Here is a 26798-nt window from a genome sequence, read left to right on the forward strand (position 1 = left end):
TTTTAGATTTGGTATTATACAAGCAAAGAATACACGCACGCATCTCTGAAAGCATCAAAAGACCTAACCCAACACAGTTTCCTACCAGAAATACATATGGACGAAAAGCCAATCCAGAATATAATGAAGATCTAAAATGGGTAGGCAACCTATTACAGGAGTGCCAAAGGCGGCACATGAGCTGATTTTCAGTGGCACTCACACTGGGTCCTGGCCACCAGTCCGGAGGGGCTCTGCATTTTAATTTAATTTTAAATGAAGCTTCTTAAACATTTTATAAACCATATTTACTTTACATACAATAGTTTAGTTATATATTATAGACTTATAGAAAGAGACCTTCTAAACACTTTAAAATGCATTACTAGCACACAAAACCTTAAATTAGAGTGAATAAATTAAGACAACACACCACTTCTGAAAGGCTACCGACCCCGATCTAAAATATGCACAAGTTGCAAAGTCGGTTCTTGTGTTTTGCAACAGATTTATTTTTGTCTCATAAACATGAAACTCAATTAACTCTCCTAAATGATTAAGTTACATCCACCATACCTGTTTCCAGCAAAATATTTTGAGATCTACTGTACAAGTTCAGGTGAATTTATTACAATTGAGAGGAGTAAAGACAGCTTCTTTAAATTGTGAATTGTTCTATAAAACCAAATGACTTTAATATAGCAGCAGCTACATATTTCAGACCCAAACAGTTTAATCTTACACTTTGCCCACATCTGGTTAAAGCAGAGAGTACACAAACTACAGTATCAAGAATCTAACATCAGATTAGCCTGGTTGCAGGGAATTCAATAAAACTGCTATTCAGCGCAAGAGCAGGATTCTTTTCAAGTGTGTAATGAATACAAAACTATTCCATTTTATTAAAAGCTTCTCAAACATGAGTTAGCTTCCTGATTAAGCCTATACCTACTTCATCTCTCATATATAAACTGATCAGCTGTATCTATCTTTTCTCCTTTGACTGCATTAATTCAGCCAGATACAGTGAATCATTCTCTGCTGAGTGATCATAAACTATGAGAAGTAGAGCTTCTTGTTAGAGGATGATTAAAGATTCCACTGCAGCAGATATATGTGGAGTTCCGTAAATTAGCAACTCATTTTACAAGATGAAAATTCTCTCTTCCCTAAAGCAAGTGGAAATGCTTAAAAAAAAAAAAGTGGTGTTGCCCTGTTGTCAATGAAATCAGTGGAAAATAACCCTGTAAAACTTCACAGTGAGTAGGATCAGGTCCTATTCTAGAGGGAAAGAATGCATTTGCTTGGCAGGTGAAAATTTCCATTTATGAAGAGTTGGAGATCAGCGTTCAGATGATACAGTCCATAACGTGGATCTGAAGCGTGTCCATGTCAGGTAGAATTTCTCCACATTTGGGACAGGAATGTACTGGAATATTCCTCTGCTGCTGTCGCCAGTCCTGAGGATCACTTCCTGCAGAGAAAGAGAATTAAAACTATGTTAAACTAGATTGTCACTCTCTTCTGTGAAAATGTGAATTTAGTGCTGGCAAAAGATGCCAGATTGATAGCTCTGCGGACTGTAGCTAGGGGGTTGCAATTGCTGGCCTATCTTCAGTTACAAAAAGGCCCTGCAGGCTGCTGGGCTAAGACAGAGCAGTCCTGAGAGTGCTCAGTATTGTGCCACTTGACTGGCCTGGCAGCAATGCGAAGCTGGCTTATACTGGGGACAGCAGGGCCAGGCCCATAACAATTATCGTCTATTAATTTACCTCTTTGTACAAGATGAGGTGAATGATCTTGATCCACTGATGCTCTGGCTCCGTGACGACTCTGCATTTCCACCAAAGAGCTTCTGCAGAGATTAAAGAAGTTAAGAGGGTGCTCATTTTCAAGCACACGCACAAAGCCTGGTAGGAAGAGAAATCTAGTCTAACCTGAAACAATAGGGAAAGCAGAAGGATTGTTTGATACGAACTGCTGAAGGGAAGAATTTTAAAGTAGTATGGCATCAACACAGAAGCTTCTGCCCTGGGACGAGTGCTGAGAACTCTGTCCTTTGGAACATTCTAAGGACTCAAATCATTTAATGCACAATTTTAAGTGTTAAAAGACAAAGTTATACAGGAAAATATTTTGGGCTACATGTCTTGGAGAAGATGGGGATTAATATGTGAATTGAAAGGTGGGTAAGGAAATGGGGAGACTACAATCGGTTATGCTGAAAGATGAACTGCCAGGCTGGAGGGAGGTTACCAGTGAAGGATCTGTCTTGGGACAAATCTTATTTTATATTTTAATTAATGGCCTGGCACAAAAAGTGGAAGTGTACTAGTAAAGTCTGCAGGGGAACAAAGCTGGGAGGTAGTGTCAATAGGGAGAGGACCAGATCATCATATAAGGAGATTTGGATGACTTTGAAAACAGGAGTAATAGAAATAGGGTGAAATGCAACAGTGAAAAGTGCAAGGTCATTCACTTAGGGACTAACACGCATTTCTGCTATAAATTGGGGACTTATAAATTGTAAACAACAGAGGAAGAAAACAACCAATGCACCAAGGTCTATCACAGGATGACTATGAGCCACTAATGTGATGTGGCCATGAAAAAGGCTCATGCAATCCTAGGATGCCTCAGGTGAGGTATTTCCAGTAGTGATAGGGAAGCATTAGTAACATTGGACCTGGCCACTGGTGATACCTCATCTGAAATACTATGTAAAATTCTGGTCTCTCATGTTGAAGAAAGATGAATTCAAACTGGAACAGGTGCAGAAGGGCTACTAGCATGATCAGGGGAATCTTATGAGAGAAGACTTATGGACCTTGACTTGTTCAGCCTAACCAAAGGATGAGACAAGATACGACTGCTCTCTAAATACATATGAGGGATAAACACCAGGGAGGGAGAGGAGTTGTTTAAGTTAAGGTCCAATCTTGGCACAAGAATAAATGGATATAAATTGGCCAGCAATAAGTTTAGGCTTGATAGTAGACAAAGGTTTCTATCTCTCAGAGGACTGAAGTTCTGGAACAGCCTTCCAAGGGGAACAGTGGGGGCAAAAAGACTTCGTTTATGGAGGGGCTGCTATAATGAGATTGCTTACAATGTCACATGACCAATCCATGACTGCTATTAGCAAATATCTCCAAGAGCCAGAGATGGGACACTACACGGGGAGGACTGAGTTACTACAGAGAATTCTTTCCTAGGTGTCTGGATGGTGAAGCTTGCCCACCATATGCCCATATGCTCAGTGTCTAAATGAGTGCCATATTTGGGGTCAGGAAGGAATTCCCCCAAGGTCGGATTGGCAGAAACTCTAGGGTTTTTTGCCTTCCTCTGCAGCATTGGTCACAGGTCACTTGCTGGTTTGAACTAGAGTAAATGGTGGATTCTCTAACTTGAAGTCTTTAAATCAAGATTTGAGGACTTCTGAAATAGGCCTGTAGTCTCTGGCTGAATTACTGAAGTAGGGAGTGGGGGTGAGGTTCTGTGTCCTGTGATGTACAGGAGGTCAAACTAGATGATGATGATGGTTCCTTCTGGCCTTAATGTCTAAACATTCTTATGTCTATTTGTCTTCAGTGTTCTGAACACAGCAGACTGCAATTACATGAAATGTTTGCAGAGAGAATTTGGTTTCAAATTTTCATCTCTCTTTGATTGTATTGCCAACACAGATACTGTCAAATGCATGTATAACTTATCAACCGGGCTATCAAGCGATTAAAAAATTGATTGCGATTAATTGCACTATTAAATAATAATATAATACCATTTATTTAAATATTTTTGGATATTTTCTCCATTTTCAAATATACTGATTTCAATTACATCACATAATACAAAATGTACAGTGCTCACTTTATATTTTTATTACAAGTATTTGCACTGTAAAAACCAAAAGAAATATTTTTCAATTCACCTGATACAAGTACTGTAGTGCAATCTTTTTATCGTGAAAGTTGAACTTACAAATGTAGAATTATGTAAAAAAAACTGCATTCAAAAATAAAACAATGTAAAATTGTAGAGCCTGTAAGTCCACACAGTCCTACTTCTTGTTCAGTCCATCGCTCAGACAAACAAGTTTGTTTACATTTGCGGGAGATAATGCTTCTTGTTTACAATGTCACCTGAAAGTGAGAACAAGCATTCTCATGGCACTGTTGTAGCCAGCATCGCAAGATATTTACGTGCCAGATGCACTAAAGATTCATATGTCCCTTCATGCTTCAACCACTATTCCAGGGGACATGCGTCCATGCTGGTGATGGGTTCTGCTCAATAACCATCCAAAGCAATGTGGCCCGACACATGTTCATTTTCATTATCTGAGTCAGATGCCACCAGCAGAAGGTTGATTTTCTTTTTCGGTGGTTCGGGTTCTGTAGTTTCTGCAGCGGAGTGTTGCTCTTTTAAGACTTCTGAAAACATGCTCCACACCTTGTCCCGCTCAGATTTTGGAAGGCACTTCAGATTCTTAAACCTTGGGTCGAGTGCTGTAGCTATCTTTAGAAATCTCACATTGGCACCTTCTTTGTGTTTTGTGAAATCTGCATTGGAAGTGTTCTTAAAATGAACATGTGCTGGTTCATCATTCAAGAATGTTACAACATGAAATATATGGCAGAAGGTGGGTAAAACAGAACAGGGGACATACAACTCTACCCCACAGAGTTCAATCACAAATTTAATTGACACATGTTTTTAACGAGCATCATCAACATGGAAGCATGTGTTCTGGAATGGTGGCCGAAGGATGAAGACAGATATGAATGTTTAGCATATCTGGCACGTAAATACCTTACAATGCCAGCTACAAAAGTGCCATGCAAATGCCTGTTCTCACTTTCTGGCGACATTGTAAATAAGAAAAGGGCTGCATTATCCCCTGTAAATGTAAACAAACTTGTTTGTCTTAGCGATTGTCTGAACAAGAAGTAGGACTGAGTGGACTTGTAGGCTCTGAAGTTTTACATTGTTTTGTTTTTGAGTGCTGTTACGTAGCAAAAAAACAAACCAACCTACATTTGTAAGTTGCAATTTGAGGACAAAGAGATTGCACTACAGTACTTGTATGAGGTGAACTGAAAAATACTATTTCTTTTATCATTTTTACAGTGCAAATATTTGTAATAAAAATAACACACACTTTGATTTCAATTACAACACAGAATACGATATATATAAAAATGTAGAAAAACATCAAAAAATATTTAATACATTTCAATTGGTATTCTTTTGCTTAAAGGTACGATTAAAACTGCGATTAATTGTGATTTTTTAAAAATCGTAATTAATTTTTTTGTTAATCACATGAGTTACCTGCGATTACTCGACAGCCCTACTTATCAATAACAATGTTTTACATTTTTTTATTGTTAGATTTGAATAAAAACTGGAATCCCAAAGATCTCACTACATAAAAACATAAGAATGGCCACAATGGGTCAGATCAAGGGTTCATCTAGCCCAATATCCGGTCTTCTGACAGAGGCTAATGCCAGATACCTCAGAAGAAAATGAACAGAACGGGGCAATTTATCGAGTGATCCATCCCATCGTCCACTCCCAGATTCTGGCAATCAGAGATTTAGGGGCATCCAGAGCATGGGGTTGTGTCTCTGACCATCTTGGCTAATAGCCATTGATGACCCATCCTCCATTAATTTATCTAATTCTTTTTTTAATCCAATTATAGTGTGGCCTTCACAACATCCCCTGGAAACAAATTCCATAGGCTGATTGTGTGTTGTATGAAGCAGTACTTCCTTTTGTTTAAACCTGCCTATTAATTTCATCAGGTGACCCCTGGTTCTTGTGCTATGTGAAAGGGTAAATAACACTTCTTTATTCATTTTCTCCACACCATTCATGGTTTTATAGACTTCTATCATATCCCCCCCTTAGACATTTATTTTCCAAGCTGAACAGTCCCAGTCTTTTAAATCTCTTCTTATAAGGAAGCTGTTCCATACCCCTAATCATTTTTATGACCCTTCTCTGTACTTTTTCCAATTTTACTATATCTTTTTTGAGATGGAGCAACCAGAACTGCACAGAGCCTTCAAGGTGTGGGCATAGCATAGATTTATTTAGTGACATTATCATATTTACTGTCTTCTCATCTATACCTTTCTTAATGGTTACTAACATTCAGTTAGCTTTTTTGACTGCTGCTGCACATTGAGTAGATATTTTCAGAGAGCTAGCCACAATGACTCCAAGATCTCTTTCTTGAGTGGTAACAGCTAATTTAGATCCCATCATTTTGTATGTATAGTTGGGATTATGTTTGCCAATCTACATTACTTTGCATTGATCAACATTGAATTTCATTTGCCATTTTGTTGCCTAGTCACCAGTTTTGTGAGATACCTTTGTAACTCTTTGCAGTCTGCTTTGGACTTAACTATCTTGAGTAATTTTATATCGTCTGCAAACTTTGCCACCTCACTCTTAACACATCTTTTCCCAGATCATTTGTGAATGTTGACAGTACTGGTCTGTGACGGGGTGGACTAGGCCCCGAGGCTCTCTGCTGGAGGCCTTGTGGCCCTGCCACACTCTGCCCGAGAAAAGGGCAGAAGAGAGGTCCTCCAAGCTGCCTAGAGTGGCTGTGTGGGGAGCAGCCAATCAGGGCCCAGCAGGTCAGTATAAGAAGAGCTGCAGGGGAAGAGCGAGTTCAGTTCTTTGCTAGAACTGGAGAAGCATGGATGGTGTGTGGCTGGCTGAGGGAGCTGCAGAACCTCAGATGAGGTAGTGCTGCCAGAAGCCAGGGAGAGTGAGAAGGAGTCCTGAGCTGGTTGCGGGGACTCCATCAGGACAAGACTCTGAAGTAAGGGTGAAGATGGCACAGGGCTGTGGGGAAGTGGCCCAGGGAATCAGAGCAGCAGAGCCACTTAGATAAAGGGACACAGCAGACAGCTACTATCTACAGGGTCCCTGGGCTGGGACCTGGAGTAGTGGGTGGGCCCGGGTCCTCCCCAAGTCCCCATAAGCCCCAAGGTGGGAGTGGCCTGGACACTGAAGCACCCCCAAAGGGGGGAACTGAACTACAGTGGCCCAGCTGGAGAGTTGTGGCTGGAAAGGTGTGTGTGTGTGTGTGTGTGTGTGTGTGTGTGTGTGTGTGTGTGTGTGTGTGTGTGTGTGTGTGTGTGTGTGTGTGTGTGTGTGTGTGTGTGTGTGTGTGTGTGTGTGTGTGTGTGTGTGTGTAGACATTGCCTCCTGGGAAGGAGCCCTGGGGCACCGCTCTATTCTGGAGTGGGGACAAACTGAGAGACTTTACAGAGGGCACTCAGAGAGACCCCTGTTGGACTTGTACCCCAAAAGGGATTTGCTTTGCTTTTATCTCACAGATGGACTGTATATGACTTGGATAGGGGGCTGAGTCAGCAAAGGCCCACCAAAAACAGGTAGAGAGAGTGTGCAGGCACACATACTTGGTCAGGGGGTTCTCGTGAGAGGTGAGTGCAACCCTGTTACACTGATTCATTCAGACCAGCCCCTGCACACAACGGGATCATGGAAGAGCAGATAAGAGCTCTCGGCCAGCAGCGGCAGACTGCAGGAACTGCAAAGTCCCAGCAAGCTGCCCAGTGGCAACATGACAAAACCCTGGAGGGACTTTAAGAGCAGCAACTCCAGGACCAGGCATGGCAGGGAGCTTGGCAGCCATGACAGCCAGGCCCAGCCACTGCAGATGCCACAAAGGAAAGAGTGGGAAGACCCCACCGTGGAGCTGCAGGTACTATAGACAAGTGGGGAAGGTGAGATGGGTTTACTCTGATACAACCATGGCTTGTAAGACAAGACCAGTTGCCATGAAAGCCATCGAGACCAGTGAAGGCCAGGCTGACCAAGACACCCGGCCACAAATGGCTGAGGCTCAGGCTGTAGTGAAGGTGGAACAGAGGATCATCAGGACTCAGTTTAGGGCTTGGAAGGCTACCCCAGGGACAACTGGTTTCCATTACAGGGAAAAAGGTCACATAAGAAGGTACTGCCCTGAGAAAAACTCTAACTCAGGAAGGCAGTACTAGCACTATCATAGAGCCAGGCCTCCCCATAATTGGCAAAGCTGGGCTAGACAAAGAAGCAGGATTGAGGCCCACAGGACAGAAATGAGAAAGCAGTCGTGGGGTTTGAACAGCCTTTTTGCTGAAGGCAAGACCCAGTCTCTGTCATGAGGGAACAGAACATGGGGAAATGTACCTAACGTCTCGCAGGAACTGAGGCAGGACCAGGGCCCTGAAATTACTCTGGTGGAGAAGAGCCCAGTGAGCAGACAGTGGGGTTCCCTGACGAGGTGTCAGACAAAGGGAAACCTGTTTCACAGGGCCTGGGAGCTCAGAGAACAACTGATAGCCAGGACTCTTGGTTGGGCACCAGGCGCCCCTACAACCTGCCAAACCAGATGAATGCTCTCTGGCATGAACTAAACAACAGGTTGAAGGCTTATGAGACCCAGATTCAGGGAATAGAACGGAGGTGGTTTTAATCAGTAAAATGGGAGCAAGAGCTGACCCACCTCAGAGTGGAGAAGGAGATGGGGGAACAGCAGTGCTTTCTGCTGCAAAAGGAGCTGACTAGGCTCCAGAACCTGCTCAAGGTCCAGCCAGGATCAAAGTGCAACTTGGCTAAGGAGAAAGAGCTGGAATTATGTAGTCTGAGGTCACTACAAAAGGAAGGTGGCTTGGACAGAGATATACAGCTTCTCGCTGAAGCGGAGAGCTGCCTGACTCTGGCTATAAAATCCCAGAATCTTGAAGTGGTAGCAGAGCAAGGCCACAAGCAGATCTCTGCTAAAAAGAGAAGCACTTCTCAGAGGAAAAAGGAAGGTAAAAGTGGTCCTAACATGCTGGATGTCAGTCATACAATAGTGTGGGTATGGAAAGAACAAAGTGGGTGTTGCTAAGCCAGGTATTGAAAGCAGTGGGCAAAACAGTACAGTCCCTGGTCTTTGGAAACCTGAACCTGAATAGAGAGATCCTTAACTCTGAAGCATGTACAAGCAGATGCATCCAGAAGGACTCCTCTCCAAATCAGAAGGCCACAGTAAGGGAGTTTATTTCAGGGGAAAACCCAGCTCTGTTAACCACCCTAGAGGCGATAAAGGCTTGATGATTTGAACGACCTGCATGTGGTAAATTATGACATGCCACTGAATATGAAAGGTTATATTCACCGTATGGGGTACCTACAAAAAGAGGGACCCCAGGCGGTGGTCATTTCATATTTATCTGAGGAAGACAGGGGTATTGCCAAGGACCTGGTTAACTTCCTAGTGTCAGCCAAGCAAGAAGTTCCCCCTTGGCTAAAGAATATGCTTAACGGGTAACTTTGGTCGAGCCCACCTTTGAGATAGGTTGGCACCGAATAAAAGGAGCTCCCAGGGAGCCTGAGCAATGGAAACCTCTCTAGACAAAGAGGTCTGAGAGGAACCCTGACTAACTGGGGCAAGGAATTGTTAAAAGCTCTCCAGGTAGAGAGGCCTAGGAGAGAAACCCTGAGGCGCCAGGGCAGAGATTACCATCACTAGCTCTCCAGGTAGAAAGGCCTGGAAGAGAAGTACCCTGAAGAAGCAGGGCATAATTGATAGGTGTGTCACAGAGCTACTTAAGGAAGGAGCCTGATCTGGAAAACCTCTCCACGCAGAGAGGCCTGGGAGGGAACCCTGACCAAAAGGGGCAGAGATTATAAAAGCTCTCCAGGTAGACAGGCCTGGGAAGGAAGACCTTGAGCAACCAGAGCAGAAAGTAAATAGCTCTAGAGGTAGAAAGGACTGAGGGAGAAGACCCTGATCCACTGGGGTGAGAGACTGCCAAATCTCTCCAGGCAAAGAGGCCTGGCAGGGAAACCCTGAGAAACCAGGGCAAGGACTACTAACGCTCCCTGGATAAGAGAGGCCAGGGAGGGAGAACCATGACAAATGGGGGTACAGGCAAAGGAACTCTTCAGACAGAAAGGTTGGAGAGAGTAAATATCCTATGAAACTGGGGCAAAAGGCTGGGTAAGCAGAGAGACTACCTGCAAGAGCACCACTTCAATCTTGTCTGAAAGGGGAGGTGTGTGATGGGGTGGACTAGGCCCTGAGGCCCCCTGCTACAGCCTGCCCCAGCAAAGAGGTCCTCCAAGCTGCCTAGGGTGGCTGTGTGAGAAGCAGCCAATCCGGATCCAGCAGGTCAGTACAAGAAGAGCTGCAGAGCAAGAGCGAGTTCAGTTCCTTGTCACAGGATATCAAGGTTGGAAGGGACCTCAGGAGGTCATCTAGTCCAACCCCCTGCTCAAAGCAGGGCCAATCCCCAGACACATTTTTGCCCGAGATCCCTAAATGGCCCCCTCAAGGATTGAGCTCACAACCCGTGGTTTAGTAGGCCAATGCTCAAACCACTGAGCTATCCCTCCTTCTTGGAGCTGGAGAAGCATGGATGGTGTGTGGGCTGGCTGAGGGAGCTGCAGGACCTCGGACGAGATAGTGCTGCCAGAAGCCGGGGAGAGCAAGAAGGAGCCCTGAGCTGGTTGCGAGAACTCCATCAGGACAAGGGCCTGAGGTAAGGGTGAAGACAACACAGGGCCACGGGGAAGTGGCCCTGGGAATTAGAGCAGCAGCGTAACTTAGATAAAGGAACACAGCAGACAGCTGCTATCTACAGGGTCCCTGGGCTGTAACCTGCAGTAGTGGGTGGGCCTGGGTCCCCCCACAATCTCCTCCAAGCCACGGGGGGGAGGAGCCTGGACACTGCGGCACCTCCAAAGGGGGGAACTGAACTGCAGCGGCCCCGCTGGAGAGTTGTGGCTCGAAAGGCCCTAGGAGGGCGAAGACATTGCCTCCAGGGAAGCAGCCCTGGGGCACTGCTCGATTTCAGAGCAGGGACAGACACACACATGACAGAGCTGGACTTGTACCCTGAAAGGGGTTTGCTTTGCTTTGCTTTGATCTCACAGACAGACTGTGTACGACTTGGCCATAGGGCTGAGTCATTCAAGGCTCACCACAAACAGGTAGAGTGTGTGTGTCCAGGCACATGCACTTGGCCAGGGGGTGCTCACAAGAAGTGAGTGCAACCCCATTACATGGTCCCAGTACAGATCTTTGGGGGATGGTTCCAGTACAGATCTTTGAGGGGACACCACTATTTACCTCTCTCCATTCTGAAAACTGACCATTTACTCCTAGTCTTTGCTTCCTATCGCTTAATTAGTTACTGTCCCATGAGAGGACCTTCCTGCTTATCCCCAACTGCTCTTTTGCTTATGAGCCTTTGATAAGGCACCTTGTCAAAGGCTTTCTGAAAGTCCAAGCACTCTACAGTCACTGGATCACCCTTGTCCACGTTTGTTGATCCTCTCAAAGAGTTTTAGTAGATTGGTGAGGCATGATTTCCCTTTACAAATCCCACATTGACTCTTCTCCCAACAAATAGTGTTCATTTATGTGTTATCATTCTGATTGAAACTACAGTAAAGAACAATTTGCCTGGCATTGAAGTTCAGCTTACCAGCCTGTAATTGCCAGGATCCCCTTTAGCTATCCTCCAGGCATCTGGTACAGAAGCTGATTTAAGTGATAAATTACATACTGCAGTTAGTAGTTTTGCCATTTCACATTTGAGTTCCTTCAGAACTCTTGGGTGAATACCATCTGGTCCTGGTGACTTATTACTTTTTAACTTATCAATTTGTTTCAAAAACTTCCTCTATCAACACCTCAACCTAGGACAGTTCCTCAGATTTGTGGCCTAAAAAGAACAGCTCAGGTGTGGGAATCTCCCTCTCATTCCCTGCAGTGAAGGCAGATGCAAAGAACGTATTTAGCTTTTCTGCAATGGCCCTGTCTTCCTCTAGCACCTCTATTGTCCAGTGGCCCCACTGATTGTTTGGTAGGCTTCCTGCTTCTGATGTACTTCTAAAAACTAACAGCATACTATTTTTTTGTCTTTTGCCAGTTGCTCTTCAAACTTCTTTATGGCTTGCCTAATTATACTTTTACACTCTACTTGCCAGAGTTTATGCTCCTTCCTAATTTCTTCAGTAGGATCCAACTTCCAATTTTTAAAGGATGCCTTTTTGCCTCTAACCACCTCTTTCACTCTGCTTTTTTAGCCATAGTGGCATTTTTTTGGTCCTCTGTTTTTGTTTTTTTTTAATTTGGGGTATACATTTAGTTTGAGCCTCTATTATGGTATATTTAAAAACTATACTTCATAGACTATATATACCCAGATATCACTCCACCCCTGACTGATCTGCACCTGTCTCTTGGGAGCAGCACAGTACCAGTAATCACAGAATAACCAGTATTATAGTTAGGACAGAAATGAAAGAAAAAACTATTCAAATGAAAGCACAGGGGGAATTTAACTTATATTGGGCTTACTTATCCAAATTGTTTATTCCTGTGTCTGGGCCAAATTTCAATCTTATGATGCAAGTACAAATTATTATTACTGTCATAAAATAAAAGCTTAGATATCAATTTGGCTTTCTCCTCTTAGAGAAGTTAACCTAAGAGGAAGAACAGGAGTCTACAGGGAATGGATCACTTGATGATTGCCTATTCTTTCCCTCTGGGGCATTGGCCACTGTCAGAGGACAGGATACTGGGCTGGATGGACCTTTGGTCTGACCCAGTATGGCCGTTCTTATGTAACTCAGTGAAGACCTTTCTGTTTATATCTATTGACTTAGTTTTTAGAAGAGACCTGAACAATTTGAATAAATGGGGTTTCAGATGAAGCCAATTTATAGAGAGAGTCTCCTTAGGTGAAATTCTAGCCCCACTGAAATCAATGGGGCCAGGTTTTCACCCACTGAGTTTAACTGTATCTCTCAAGTAGAATACTTTCATAATTCACAGGGGGGTGTCATATGGCTTAAATAATTTTGGTGCTTTGAGTTCTTTGGATCAATCTCGCACACACGCTCACTGTTCTGTCATCTGGCTAATTTCTTGCTTAAATCAGCTAGTTCACTATAGAGCCAAGTCTCTGGCTCCTAGAGCTTTTTTGTTGTTTGTTTTTTTAACTTATTGATGAGCACAGGTGTGTTGTGGCTTCAAACACTCATTAAAGCCAATGTTGATTTTAACGAGTCCCTAGCCAGCTCCCCAACATAAGAGATAACAAGACGATCCAGACAATTAGGTCAGAAACATGTTTGGAATTTCCCTTAATCAGTTTCTCACCTGCCAAGATTTTCAAGAGTATGTTTCTCTTGTAGCAGGTATGTCAGCTGTACAGCCAACTGTTCTTTTTCCTCATGTATCTTCTCTCTTGCTTCTCTCTCAGCATGGAAGTCAGAACAATAAACCTCCATCTGGTCAGAAAAAATAAAATCATGTTCAGCATTTACTATTTAGAGCAGATCTAACTCTATCAGTGTACAAATTAATCCCATTTGCCAACACAGCCAACCAGTATGTTATTTGTATTGCAATAACCCTTAGAAGCCCCAACCAAAATCAGTGCCTGCGTTGTGCTCAAAGCTGCACATCCACATGGGAAGACATAGTCCAAGACCTAATAGAAAAGAAAGGCTGGGAGAAATCAGGCATCATCATCTCCATTTTACAGGCAGGACTGATGCAAAGACAGTGAGCAGGTGATTTGTCCAAGGTCAAACAGAAAATCTCTAGCAGAGCCAGAAATTGGTCCCAGAACTCCAGAGTTCCAGTTCAAGACCAGCCTTCTTCCTATTCACACTTTACACCCATGACCTCATTTAATTTGACTAAATCCACCACTCTAACATTAAGGGAGCCAATTGAAAATAGAATATTTTTGTTCTATATCAGCTACCAAACATTTTATTGGTGGTGCGAAATTGTGTCACGTTCCAGACTCATTTAGTTCCCAGAAATCCCATCCACTAAGGTCAATGGTAGCTGGGAATTCACAGAAGTACAGAGTCTACAAGGATCTATAGGGGAAACTCAAAAAGATATTTATATATCTCGACTCTTGTAAGTCTGTTTTAAATTATTCAGAGCAATTGCTCAAGCCATTGTGGTTTTTCTTCCAATTTCTGAACAGTGGGAAGGAGAACTATCCAAGCCTCCCTGACTTTTCTGAAGGGCACCCCGTACCTGAGCTCGGAGGACAGCCATGGTTTCAAGGTCTTCCTCCTGCTTAGCAATGGTCTGCTTCATTGCATCCATTTGTAGCTGTTTTGTAGCCAAAGCTCTCTCCGCCAGCTCTAGCTTTTTATTCAGGTCCTCTACCACCGCCTTATCCACTCTCGCCAACTGCAAGGAAGAATTCATTTAAATGGCCTGATCTCCCTCCCCACCTCCCAAAAAAAGATCCGTTAGCTCAAGGCTACTTCCAGCTCCCAGATATACAGTTCCCACCAGTCCCCACTGAGTCAAGCCCAAAAGGAATCTCTTTATGCAGTCTATGAAGGAGATCTTTTTTTTTTTTTTTAAACTGAAGAGTAAGGTCTCTGTTTAAAGTACTGGGAAAAGCAACCAAGTTCAAAGCTAAGGCTTAATTAACCCTATTCTTCCCGCTACTGCAACATGTATTGTACTTTATTATATGTATTCCAGGAGCCCCAGTCATATATTGGGACCTGACTGTGCGAGGCACTGTAAAAAACCAACTAAAAAGATGATCCCTGCTCCAAAGACCTTACTTTCTTAAGATTACACTAACATTTAGATGCTTAACTTCTGGCTCTTGAGTTGGGATAGACTAAGAATTGTTGAAACGTATGCAACTGTGTTGCATTGCCATAGCTTGCAGCCTACAGAGGATATCAGAGGGATAGCTCAGTGGTTTGAGCATTGGCCTGCTAAACCCAGGGTTGAGAGCTCAATCCTTGAGGGGGCCATTTAGGGAACTGGGGTAAAAATGTGTCTGGGGATTGGTCCTGCTTTAAGCAGGGGGTTGGACTAGATGACCTCCCAATCCTGATATTCTATGATCAGCACTAACACAGCAGAGATGTGGTTCATCTTTAGTTGAGGTGGCATTTGTGTTTTTGGAGCAGGAGATGTCAAGGTCTGTCCTTACTAATGACCATGAAATCTATGTGGCTATGGTGTATGGTAGAGCTGAAAAATCATGAAGTCGTTGGCCACAATATTGTTACAATCCACATTCATTTCTCTCCCCTAAAACTCATTGCAATTTCTCTTCATAACCAGTTTACCTCGTTGCTTTTTAGTTCTTCAATGGTTTTCATTGCATCACTGAGTTCAGGGAGAAGCTTGCTGTACGTATGCTGCAAGTCAGAAAATTTTGCCCTGTTTAAGGGGAAAAAAATTACATCTGAAATGCTCCTTCTATCATCTTCCATTTTGTTAAATTGTTTCTCTGGCTCCTACTTTAGCATTTTTCATCACTCCTCCCCTTCAAACTTGCAAATCCCCAGAGTTTAAGACACGCCAATCCAGAATCCAGAAAGCTGAAGGACTATCAACTATCAGAATTTTCTCCTGTCTGACTTTTTACTTTTACAGGAAAATAAAAACAAAACAAAAAAACCACAAAACCCTCTAACAACTTACAAACGGTGTTTCAGTCTGACGATAAAATGTAGCCTTCTACCCCTCACCATACCCTCTCTCAAAGTCTCTGGTGCTGGTCTTTTCACAGATTTCGAGTCCAGAAGGGGCCATTCCGATCACTTAAATCAGGCCTCCTGCAGTACAGGCCAAAAAATCTCACCCAATAATTTCAGCACCAAGCCCATAGCTTCTGTGAGAGATACAGCATATATTTTGAAAAGATAGCTAGTCTGGACTTGAAGATTTCAAGTGAAGGAGAATTCACCATGTCCCTAGGTAAACTGCCCCAGTGGTAACTTACCCTCATTGTTAAAAATTTGTCCCTTATTTCCAGTCAGACTTTGTCTATCTTCAGCTTCCAGCCATTCAATCTCATTATGCTTTTTTCTGTTAAAATTGCCATATACTATCCAGGTAGGTGCTTATAGACCATGGAACAGTCACCTCTTTAACATCTCTTCATTAAATAAAATGGACTGAGCTAAGCTTTTGAAGTAGTGCTTCTTAACAGCTTTTAATTCTTTTATGATTATTATTTGTGGCGCTTCTTACCAAAACACTGACCCCAGCAGAGTTTGGAGGCATTCGTGTTTCCCATGCCCTCTTCTCTCACTCTTTCTGAGCAGCTTGTTTTTTTGCCTTCCTCTGCAGCATGAGGTCTGGGTCACTCATAGGTTTAAACTAGTGTAAATGGTGGATTCTCTATAACTTGAAGTCTTTAAGCCATGATTTGAGGACTTCAGTAACTCAGCCAGAGTTTAGGGGTCTACTACAGGAGTGGGTGGGTGAGGTTCTGTGGCCTGCAATGTGCAGGAGGTCAGACCAGATGATCATGATGGTCCCTTCTGACCTTAGAGTGTATGAGACTTCATCCATTCTCCTGATGCCATCTGGGCCATTTGGGTTGCTTCCTCTAGAGCAGGGGTTCTCAAACTTTATTGCACCCCCTTTGGGCAACAAAAATTACTACGTGACCCCAGGAAAGGACCAAAGCCTGAACCTGCCCAAGCCCCTGCTACCCTGGAGGGGAGGGCAATGCCAAAGCCTGAGTCCTGCTGGCCCAAGCTGGGAGGGGGCAAAGCCTGGGGCTTCAGCCCAGGCAGGGGGCCTGTAACCGGAGCCCTGCCACTTAGGTCTGAAGCCCTCAGTCGTCAGCTTTGGCCCCAGGGGGTGGGGTTTGGGCTTTAGCCCCGGGCCCCAGCAAGTCTAATGCCAGTCGTGGTGACCCCATTAAAATGGGGTTGTGACCCACTTTCGGGTTGTAACCCACAGGTTAAGAACCACTGCTCTAGAGCACTGTGCTCATGACCAGAGAGCTTCCAGTAACAACATGAACATGTCTACAAACATTTGAGAGTATCCAGGGTACGGTCTTGTTCCCACCAGAGTAATGCTCAGTTCCCAAGCCTTTCCTTAACATAACTGTGTTCAAGCCCTGCATATAACTGATTGCGGCTCTTGGGTCCAAGGAAGTGACAAATTAGGGAACTGCTCACAAGAGCCTATTATAATCCACTTGATCTGCCTTGGTACTGAAATGCCTGGTAGACATTGCTCAGTATCTGCGAGCATAAACTGCTTGTCTTGATTTTCAAGGCCCCACACAGCCTATCCTAAAATTTGCATCTATGTCTGTCAGACTGGAGTAGTTCAGTTCTATGGCTGGTCACATGTAGCCATCATTTGGATGTAACCATCAGAGGGAAGGTTCCTCAGATTTATCCTTAAAAATAATTCAGTTGAGTTTCCATTTTCTTTTGTAAGCCAAGTGAAGAAAATGCCTATTGTGTAGCAACCTGGGAAGTTAAACTTAGTCCAGGCAAGTGAAATTACTAACTGGCTGCTGGACAAAACTACCAACCTGCAGAAATTCCTGCTGACTGGGAGATGGGCCCCATGCTACACTCTCGGGATGGCATATGGGTAACTAACCAAGTGCAGTCTTTCAAAAATGCATTGTGGGTATGTCTGTGCAGCTCCATAGGAAGAATTTAGTAAAATACAGTAACAGGCTAGGCAAAGTATCTATCTCTTCACCGTTTGTAAGGAAAAAGCCAACACGGGAAGCCAGTTTGTGTTTCTGTCCTCAGGCTGGACACAGTAAGTTAATGTACCCAATATCTGAAGGCAGGGATCTGTTTAGATCAGCAACATGTCCCTGAGATGGCAAAGTACAACTGTATACAGCTAGAGAACAGCACAAGTCAGAGGTTAGAGCTGGGACTTCCGCAAAGGTTGGGGCTCTTTGGATGTGAAGATCCACTTTGGGCCTATTGTAGAGAGAGGTTTGAATGGTTAACTTTGATAAACTGAGGCTATCTGGATCCAGGGTTCCAGTTCAGATTAATCTCTACAAGCTTAATTTAATGGAGGTGGTGGTGGTGGGGAGAATGTGCACACACAGTCACATCTGAGATTCAGTTACTCCTCGGACACACTTCTTGAACACATTACAATGATATGTAGAGGTCAGGTGAGGAGACTCTATGGTAAAGTACAAAATCTTGTCACACTCACTTTTCTTCCTTTGTTTTGGCTTGTTCCAGTTTGAGCTCTGACTGCATGCTCTCCACCTGAAGCTCTAGCTTTTTAATGGTATATAGGAGCTGCTGCCTCTCATCCAAATCTGCTGAAGTAGCGGAGTTTTTTCTTTCAAGTATCTGACACCTGACAAAAAGGAAGGAGAGTGGTTATCTTTCCTATCTCCCTTTCTTGATTGAAGTCATCATGATGGGTATCATACAAAGAGAACCTATATTTATGATTAATATTTACCTCCAAAGCTTAGTTCATGATACTGAAGAAAAAACCCAATGCATAACTGTAAGAAAATAAAGGGACTGAACCATATCCTTTTCCTTAGGTTATATGCTCTCAAAAAGATGGGAATCGTGGCTAAAAGTTTTAAAAAATGGGTGCCTGAAGTGAGGCTCTTAATTAGGTACATTTTAAAAAAAAGTAAGTGGCCTGATTTTCAAGTGTGCTGAGAACTCATGTGAATAATGGTTCAAATTGGGCCCTTAACTGCTTTTCTTAAGATTGCAAATCTCTTCCTTCAAGGGATTTCATTTTAAAATGCCCTTTCACATCAGGAAGGAGTAAATCCTCAGTCTGTAAATCAGGATTCCTGAGGTCTATTGCTAACTCTGCTTGACTCGTGGTGGCATCTCAAATCTTGTGAAAGCCACTGAGGACTAGATCCTCAAAGGTACTTTAGGCACCTAACTCCCACAGAAATAAATAGTAGTCAGGTGCCTAAATACTTTTGGATATCTGGGCCCCGTTTCCTGACCTGTAAAATGAGATTAATACATACCCACTTCTCAGAAGTATCATAAGGCTTAATCAATAACAATACTTAGCTTTAATATAGTGCTTTTCATAAGTAGATCTGAAAGCACCAGTTAGTGTTTGTAGAGCTTGTTAAACTCCCCAGACGGAAGGGGTTATGAACATTAAGATTATCATCAGCAGAACATTTCCTTTTCTGAGCCTTACTTTTCTTGAAGCCTCTTCTGGATCAGCTCAGCTTCTTTTAATTTAGCATGGGCCTCCTGAAGTTCTTTGAAGAGGGATGAGACCTGCAGGTTCAGGGTTTCTATTTCACTACCAACCTGTTAGAAGGAAATTATACTCAGATAATTCAAGATTTGAAAATTGCAAACAAAATAAACACCTGTATCAGGCAACCACCATTCTCTTTCTAAAGAGAATAGCACAAATCATTCAGCACCAGAAAACTCTGCTCCACTGTGAGATTAATATAAAGATCTTGCAATTACTGAGCATTCCTAAAGAAAGCAGAACTGCAATTTTGGGCCCAAACTTCTTTAAAATTGTTGGGAAAATGGCTGCAGACTACCTCTCCAACCATCACCTGTCTCCAAACAGGAAAGTAATGACAGGCAAACTCCAGCATCATGTGACCTCTCAACTTCCTGAAAACTTCAAGACCAGAGGACAGCACAGCCACAACCCGAGTGGCACTTAAAACAACTCTCCTCCTAACAAAGGACAAAGACCATCTCCAAGCTGCTGCTGACCCGCCTACATGACATAGCTGGAGTAGATGGTACAGCACTGCAACATCTGAAGTCTTCCCTCTCACCCCAGACTCAGTGGTGATGGCAACTGCTCCTGATCCCCAAGGGCTCTCACCTGCATGGTCTCCAAAAGATCCACCCTACTCTCCTGGCCCCCTACAACATCTGCATTGGTGAGAAGCTGCTTGGAGAGTTGGTGAAACAACATAAGCTCTGCTTCCAACAATACATTGAGGAAACCCAGCTGTACACTTCATGTTTTCACAGATACAGCCAACACAGTCATGAATATGTCACAATGCCTACATCTGGATTAAGGGTATCTGACTCAATCTGAACCCAGGCAAGACTGAAGTGATCAGAAGAGGAAAATACTTGAAGAAATTTGCTGGGACATCTCCCTCCTCTCCCACAAAGGGCACATCTCCCACCCTGTCCATCAGACTGGTATGGAGAGGTAGTTTGGCTGGGATACTACCTGGTCATTTAGGGGATGGTGGGTATCAGTGGCTGGGACTCCCCTACCCTTCAAGTGGTTTGTGGCAGCAACCCCCCACCCACCCACCCAAACACACCACCAGCTTCTTCCACCTTCAGCTGCTACAATCCTCTACCCCTTCTTCCTTGAAGATCTAGCCCCAATAATCCATGCGTTTATCACCTTCAGACTTGATTACTATAATTCACTGTACTTGTGACTAAACATTCGAGCAACAGAGAAACCAGCTTATGCAAAATACAACTGCCAGCTACTGTGAGCTTACTACTTTGTTCTTTATTGGCTCCCACTTGACAGCATGGTCAAGATAGTTGGGCATGAGTGGGACTCCACTATGTCCCACTGATTCCAGGCTGCTATAACTGTCTCTTGGGGCTATTGGTAGTTTGTGTAATTTAGAACAACCTTCAGGAGAACCAGAGCAGGATCAGGGGAGCATGGAGTTCACCTTTGTATCTTCCTTTTGAGCTTTGCCCAATGCTCCTCAGGTGCAGCCAAAGGGCTGGACACCTGTATCATTAACACTAATCCTACCTGCCCCAACAAGTTCTTTCTAGTTGCTCAAAATCGTGTCCCCCAGATGACTGGTACATACTGTCTTTGCACTTTCATCCTCTTCTTCTGCCCATTCTGTTTGAGTTCCACTCTCCAGATAATCAGCCACTTCCTTCTCCAGCTTTGATAGCCTGAGAAACGTAAGAAGCCAATGATGATAGTTTCAACACACATTCAGTATGAGATAATGAGCATTTTAAAAACAGTAGGAGCATTCAGATACCATATGCTATTGCTGTATATATTACTCTAACATTAACATTTCCCATAGGAGTCAGAATTAAAAAAAAAAAAAAAAAGCACACATTGAAATATGAAGATATGTCCAAAAGCTGATTTTTTTTTGGATTCTCCCACATACTTTGCCTTACTTCATTTTATATAGAAAGACATACAAGTTTATTTTCATGGTACAGGAATAAAGTGGGATTCAGCTGTAGTGATCATCGTTCATAGTGATCATTCCACAGTACAAATGAAAGCTATTTTCTAAAAATCTTTTTCTACGGGTATGGATGCATCTGTCCCTTGCGTCTCTTGGAAGTTGGGAATACGATCAGAAATATTAATTCTGAATCCACTTTTTCCTTTGAGGTTTTCAAATGGTAAGGAGAATTTCACACTTTTTTGAGAATACATCTACACTACCAATTAAGGTGCAATTATATTGTGGGTAGGTATATCCACACTAATATGGCAGCATGGACTCTAGTGTGGGTTAACAACCTGAATACACAGTGTCCCAGGCAGGCTTTTACTGGGGCAGTCAGCCTATGCAGAAACCTGTGATGACTACGTCTTCACTTCTATTGTTACCTGGCTAGCCAGATTAAAGCCAGCATGGGTACGCCTGCCAACACTACAAAAAACAACTTAAACTGCAGTGTAGACATACCCTGAGGATATGTCTACTCTGCTATTAAACATCCTCAGCTTGCCCATGTCAGCTTGAGGGGCTCTGGCCATGGAGCTGTTTAATTGCGGTGTAGCCATTTGGGCTCAGGCTGGAGGTGTTTAACTGCATAGTGTTTAATTGCAGTGTAGACATTGCCAACAGCCAAGTGATAAGCTTGTTAACACTTCTAGGAAGGCCGTTTAGAACCATTATGTGACTGATTTGCACTGGTATAGTGTCTACTCTGAACAGATCTCACACTGTCCTTGCAAAATGGTAATTGTGGAGCAGCTTCTACTCACACCAGTGAAATTTCATTAACTTGAACAGTTACTTCCAATTTACACCAATGTGATTGAGCTTATGCAATTTCATCTGGGACATTCATTTTATGTATCTGGAATTAAATTTATTTTAGGCATTCTAGGGAGCTTTCGAAAAGGAAGTATCAGAGTCCCAAACATTAAAGAATTAAAGCCTTGTGAAGTAACTATTTTTATTCCCACTATATAAAATTTGACATGCCCAAGGTCCCATAGAAAGGACATCACACCATGAGGGGAGGGATAGCTCAGTGGTTTGAGCATTGATCTACTAAACCCAGGGTTGTGAGTTCAGTCCTTAAGGGGGATCTGGGGCAAAAATCTGTCTGGGGATTGGTCCTGCTTTGAGCAGGGGGTTGGACCAGATGACCTCCTGAGGTCCCTTCCAACACTGATATTCTATTTTATATATTTCATTGGAAAACTGCAGAGAACAGTGTGTGAGCAATTCAGGAGGTAAAATGTTCTCAAATATCCATCATACCATTTCACTTCAATTTTGGGAAGCTGCAAGCCCAGAGGGGACAATGGGAAAAGGATCCTGAACTGCTGTGTGTTAAGAGAATTAAGAGAACAGGAGATAGAAGAAGAGAACCTGTGATTTACCCCTTCCACGGCTACAATAAAGGAGTCATTATGAGATAAATGTTGGTCAACGCACAGCTGCATGTACTACAGCCCATATACTACTGTCAACATCATATTGACATTTTAGCTTGTCCTTGGTCTACCCATGGGTTTGGTAGCTTTGGCTGAAACGGCTCTGATGGATAATGGTTACAATTCAAAATATTTGTTACCATCTATTATATACCTCTCCTTGTGTTCTTGAAGTTCCTTTTCAAGGGTCTCCCTCATCTGAGTCTCATTTCTAAGGCAACAAAGAAGTTGGCTAACAGTAAGCTCTTCAGATTCCAAATTCTTTGGTTCATCCACAGATCTGCTCCTTCTATGATCAAACATGCTATTAGTACAGGTGATTACAAATTAATTTTACAGTCCACCATTCGCCTAGCTGGATGCCAAGATTTTCAGAAGTGACTAGTGATTCTGGGTGCCCAACTTAAGACACCTTATAGGGATCAGAAATTGCTGAGAACCAGCCCTCTGAAAGTCAGGCCCCATTAGGATGTCTCAAGTTGGACATCCAGAAAATGAGTCTTGCCAAAAGGCTAAAATAGTGGCAGCCCATGATCCTCAAGATCTGGCTCCATGACCATGAGTGCAGGTCTTGCTTCGAGCACCACTTCAAAAACAGCTCACAACAAGAGGGAGGATGTATTTAACCACTTAACTGAGTAGGTCTATGCAAAAACAGAAATCTGACATTTAAAATAGTCACAAATATATTATGGCTCATTTTGTGGAACCAAAGTGTTGCTTTTCATGGTGGATGTCTTCACAAAATGGCTTTTCCAATTAAACATGCAAAATTTCACATCTCTCTACAAAACAATTCCCCCCGCCCCAAAATAATGACATTTTCATTAAAATTGCCTTATTTTTGAGCCAAAAAACCCTGTAGTATTTCACCCCCATAAAGTGCTTTTTTACGTCAGATTATGCTAGTGGAAAACACATTAGTTCATGACATCAAATTTGAGACCTCAATACAAGTAATAGGGAAATTAACTGTCCTGTGATATGACACAACCTTCCACTCCTTGTGGCGTGGGGAGTGTGTGTCTGGCTATTCACTATGTTCATACTCCCTAAATTTTGAGATAGGATGTATAGGTATCATATTACATGCTATGGAACTGTAGCTAGCATGTCACATGGGATTATCTAAGCCAGTCCTTGCTACTAAATTGGACAGCATCCAAAATGGAAACTATAATAGTATCAGCTGCCTAACCCTATGAAGAAGTAGAAGTTCAGCAAAGAAAAAAGCCTCAGGGATAAGAGTTCATGTGAAGACAGAATTGTGAGAGGAGTCTTAAGGACTACATTCTGTGATTTTGGTTTAAAAAAAAAAAAAATATCAAGCTTGAAACAGCCCCAGACTCCACATACATGTAGGCAGCTGCGTTGTTGGTCCTTTGGCTATTAACATCCTGATTTTCTTTTAAAGCTGCATTTGATTCTCCCTCCTATTAGGGATAAAAATAACATTAGCGTTGATATTACACTAGCTAGCAACAACTTGGAATCTGCTTTTATTTCATTTACTTTTTCAGTAAGAGAAAGGTCAGGAAGAATCACAGCATGACAATACAACTACACAAGATTCCAGGGAATAAATCTCACATTTGGAAATTTTAAAAGTTAATATTTAACATGTACTCTGGCCACCCCGTTATACAGATCAAATGAGAAGGACAGTAGGGAAGCCATACCTTCCCCCTGCAATCTTTTGCCATTAATTTTTTTCCCTAACAAAAAAATAAATAAAAAAAAAATCAGAGATCAGGCAATTGACATGCTCATCAATATCAGAGATGACTTCCACTATAGGTTTAACAACCACTCATTTGTGGGAAGCCAACAACCTGCCCTCCGATAAGGAATAATTTTTCTCTGCCAATGTAGAGTCCAATGCCTTCCTGACTGAATTTTGTAGCCATAATGGGGCATAAGTGAAGCTCGCAGCTTGAAGCTTCCCCAGCAACTCTAGAACCTCAGTGAGTGAGGGTGAATTAAACCCCCTCAGCCTCATGCAGCGATTGCCCTTCCAGACATGGATCCATTACCATAAAAATGATCAAGAAACGATTGATTTTGTCCATGAAGAAGCTTCCACAGATTCAATGGCGATGGTAAAACTAGCTCTCTCTGTCTTTAGCACAGTTACGGCACAGAACTTTTGAATATCTAAAATTTGAGCTAAGCTGAGTTTGACAGCATCTCTGATTTCTGTCAACAGAAAATGGAACCCTTTCCTTGCCACTAGGAGAAAAAAAAAACCCCACACATACAAGTTTCCCCTGAACTAAATACAGCACAAAAGCGAACCTATGGCATGCAATGCCTGCTCCAGGCATCTCCCTGGAGTGGAGTCAGTGTAGTGTGCAGGAAACAGACTGAACAGGACAGAATGGAGAACAGAAATGCCATTTAGTTCTCCAGCCCTCACTCACACACGCATAAGGGCCCTCATTACTATAGGAGAAGGGAGACAAAAATCCCTTTAAAGAATAATCCCCAGCATAAAGTTAACTACTCAAAAGACAGTATGTTATTCACTCATGCTAGGGTATATCTTCTGTGCAACCTGTGTTTCTGCTATTATGGTTGGGGTTGCTAGTCCCCCTCTCAAAGTGGCATACTGCCTTTTCAACACATTGCACAGGGACTGAGCTGTGCATTTACCATTACTATTACAAGAAACTGCACTGCTACATCCCTCACAGATCACACAGAAATTTGCCCTCACAAAAAAATCCTGTCTTAACCACAAAGACTTTTCAGATTGTGCTTTCTGTACTCTTCCTGCAATAGGCCAACTGATACTTCTTGAAGCAAAAATATGGTGCTGTTAATGGTTTGTTCCCAATAACTTACACTCATTCTGATCTCAACAAAAGAGTCCTCTGTCGAAGGGACACTGAGTTTGAGCTGTAGTTCTGAAACGATGGCAAGCAGATCTGCCTTCTCAGCCTGAAGCCGCAGCAACTGTGTCTTCAGCTGCTTAGTTTCCTGGGTCATTTCCTCCCTAGGAACTGTGCAGTTCTCCTGGGAAAGATGCAAAATACACATCATATTAGCCAACCAAACAGAAATCCAAAACTACTCAAGCAGAAGTGCTGAGGCAAAGACAACACAACTGCATCCCAAACACCCTGACCACCGTTAGGTATGCCTAGAAAAAGTCAGTGAATAAACTATTTAAATTTGCTTTGATCAAACTGCATTAAACTAAGTTATCAAATGATGCAACCACCTCCTGAAAGGCTGGAGCCCAGTTTAGAAACATGCACCTGATTCTCCTCATCAACACTGAGGTAAACCAGGAGTAACTCCACTCAAGTCAGCGGAGCTGCTGGTGTAAGCAAGAGGAGACTCAAGCTCATCAAACTCAGTTCTCCCCTATCTACATTGCAAGAATGTGTTTTCACCAGGTCCTTCAATACAGTAAATTCCATAGTGCTGACAGGACTATTTTAAATACTTGGACAATACAGTGTTGGGGCCATGTAAATAGGTAGACTCTAAATCCTTTATCTCTTCATTCCTCATTCCCCATCATTGACTCCAGCACTCTGGGCCCTGTTCCCCAATCCTCACCAGTCTCTTCTTGGACTTGTAACTATTCCCTCTCTTGTGTACAACCTTCTTCCTCACTTCTTTTTCTCCAACTCATCTGGGATCCTCCGTCCTCTCTGCCTGGAATCTCTCCAAATGCTTGTCTGCTCCTTTCCCTACAATCTCTCCCTCTATTCCCCGTCTCTTCACATCTGCGATTTCCCCCATCCCTTCTTCCAAATCTCTCCCTCTTCCCTCTTCCTTGGAAGATCTCTCCAAATCCCTACAGTCTCCCCACATCTTGCCCTGAGTCTCTCCTCTCTCCTCAGGGGGTGGGGGAAGGATTTGAGGACCCCTTTTTTTGGCTTCCACTTAACCACTAAGCTCCAGTTTCCACCCCTCCCTATGGCGTCTTGCACCACTTCCAATCCTTCCCCTTGAGTTTGTCTCCTTCTGCCCCAGCTTTTCCCCTCCTGCCCCGGGGGGCTTCACCACTCCGCTCACAGCCTACAGCACTGCCACTATGAGTTCTGGGCAACCCTCTCAGTCTCCTCCATTCCCTTCTATGCTGCATCCTCTGCCCCAGTTCCTTCCCCAGCCCCTCCCACTCTACCTTCCCCAGCTCCTGAAGTTTTGTCATGCTGGCATCTGCTCTGGTGCTGCCTCTCCTCATATAGCATCTCCTCCACCTCCTGTTGCCTCTGATTTTGTGTTCAGACCAGGAGGGAAAGTAGCCTTATCACAGCCCTTGCTGGCAGGAAGGCAGAAGTGTAGGGGTTTTTCCTCTCAAAACCATTCT

At 43.3% G+C, this 26798-nt stretch overlaps 1 protein-coding gene and 1 long non-coding RNA gene across 2 annotated transcripts in view; one reads left to right on the forward strand and one right to left on the reverse strand.

The window, feature by feature from the left end:
* Nucleotides 1-467: 467 nt before the first annotated feature.
* Nucleotides 468-26798, reverse strand: part of OPTN (optineurin) — a 36336-nt gene continuing 10005 nt past the window's right edge. Inside the window, exons 4-14 of the mRNA XM_039519394.1 lie at nt 25319-25489; nt 23831-23907; nt 22629-22763; nt 20637-20727; nt 18998-19113; nt 18017-18166; nt 15142-15235; nt 14075-14233; nt 13175-13305; nt 1752-1834; nt 468-1453 (exon numbers count right to left, since the gene is read on the reverse strand). Of these exons, the coding sequence (XP_039375328.1) occupies nt 1329-1453; nt 1752-1834; nt 13175-13305; nt 14075-14233; nt 15142-15235; nt 18017-18166; nt 18998-19113; nt 20637-20727; nt 22629-22763; nt 23831-23907; nt 25319-25489 (1332 nt within the window). The 3' untranslated portion in view covers nt 468-1328. The remainder of the gene's footprint in view (nt 1454-1751; nt 1835-13174; nt 13306-14074; nt 14234-15141; nt 15236-18016; nt 18167-18997; nt 19114-20636; nt 20728-22628; nt 22764-23830; nt 23908-25318; nt 25490-26798) is intronic.
* On the forward strand, nt 19485-20715 carry LOC120395207. Its single transcript, XR_005592518.1, has 2 exons — nt 19485-19715; nt 19810-20715. It is a non-coding gene; the product is annotated as an uncharacterized LOC120395207 (long non-coding RNA).

This window comes from Mauremys reevesii, linkage group 1 (assembly GCF_016161935.1).
Source record: "Mauremys reevesii isolate NIE-2019 linkage group 1, ASM1616193v1, whole genome shotgun sequence".
Taxonomy (NCBI): domain Eukaryota; kingdom Metazoa; phylum Chordata; order Testudines; family Geoemydidae; genus Mauremys; species Mauremys reevesii.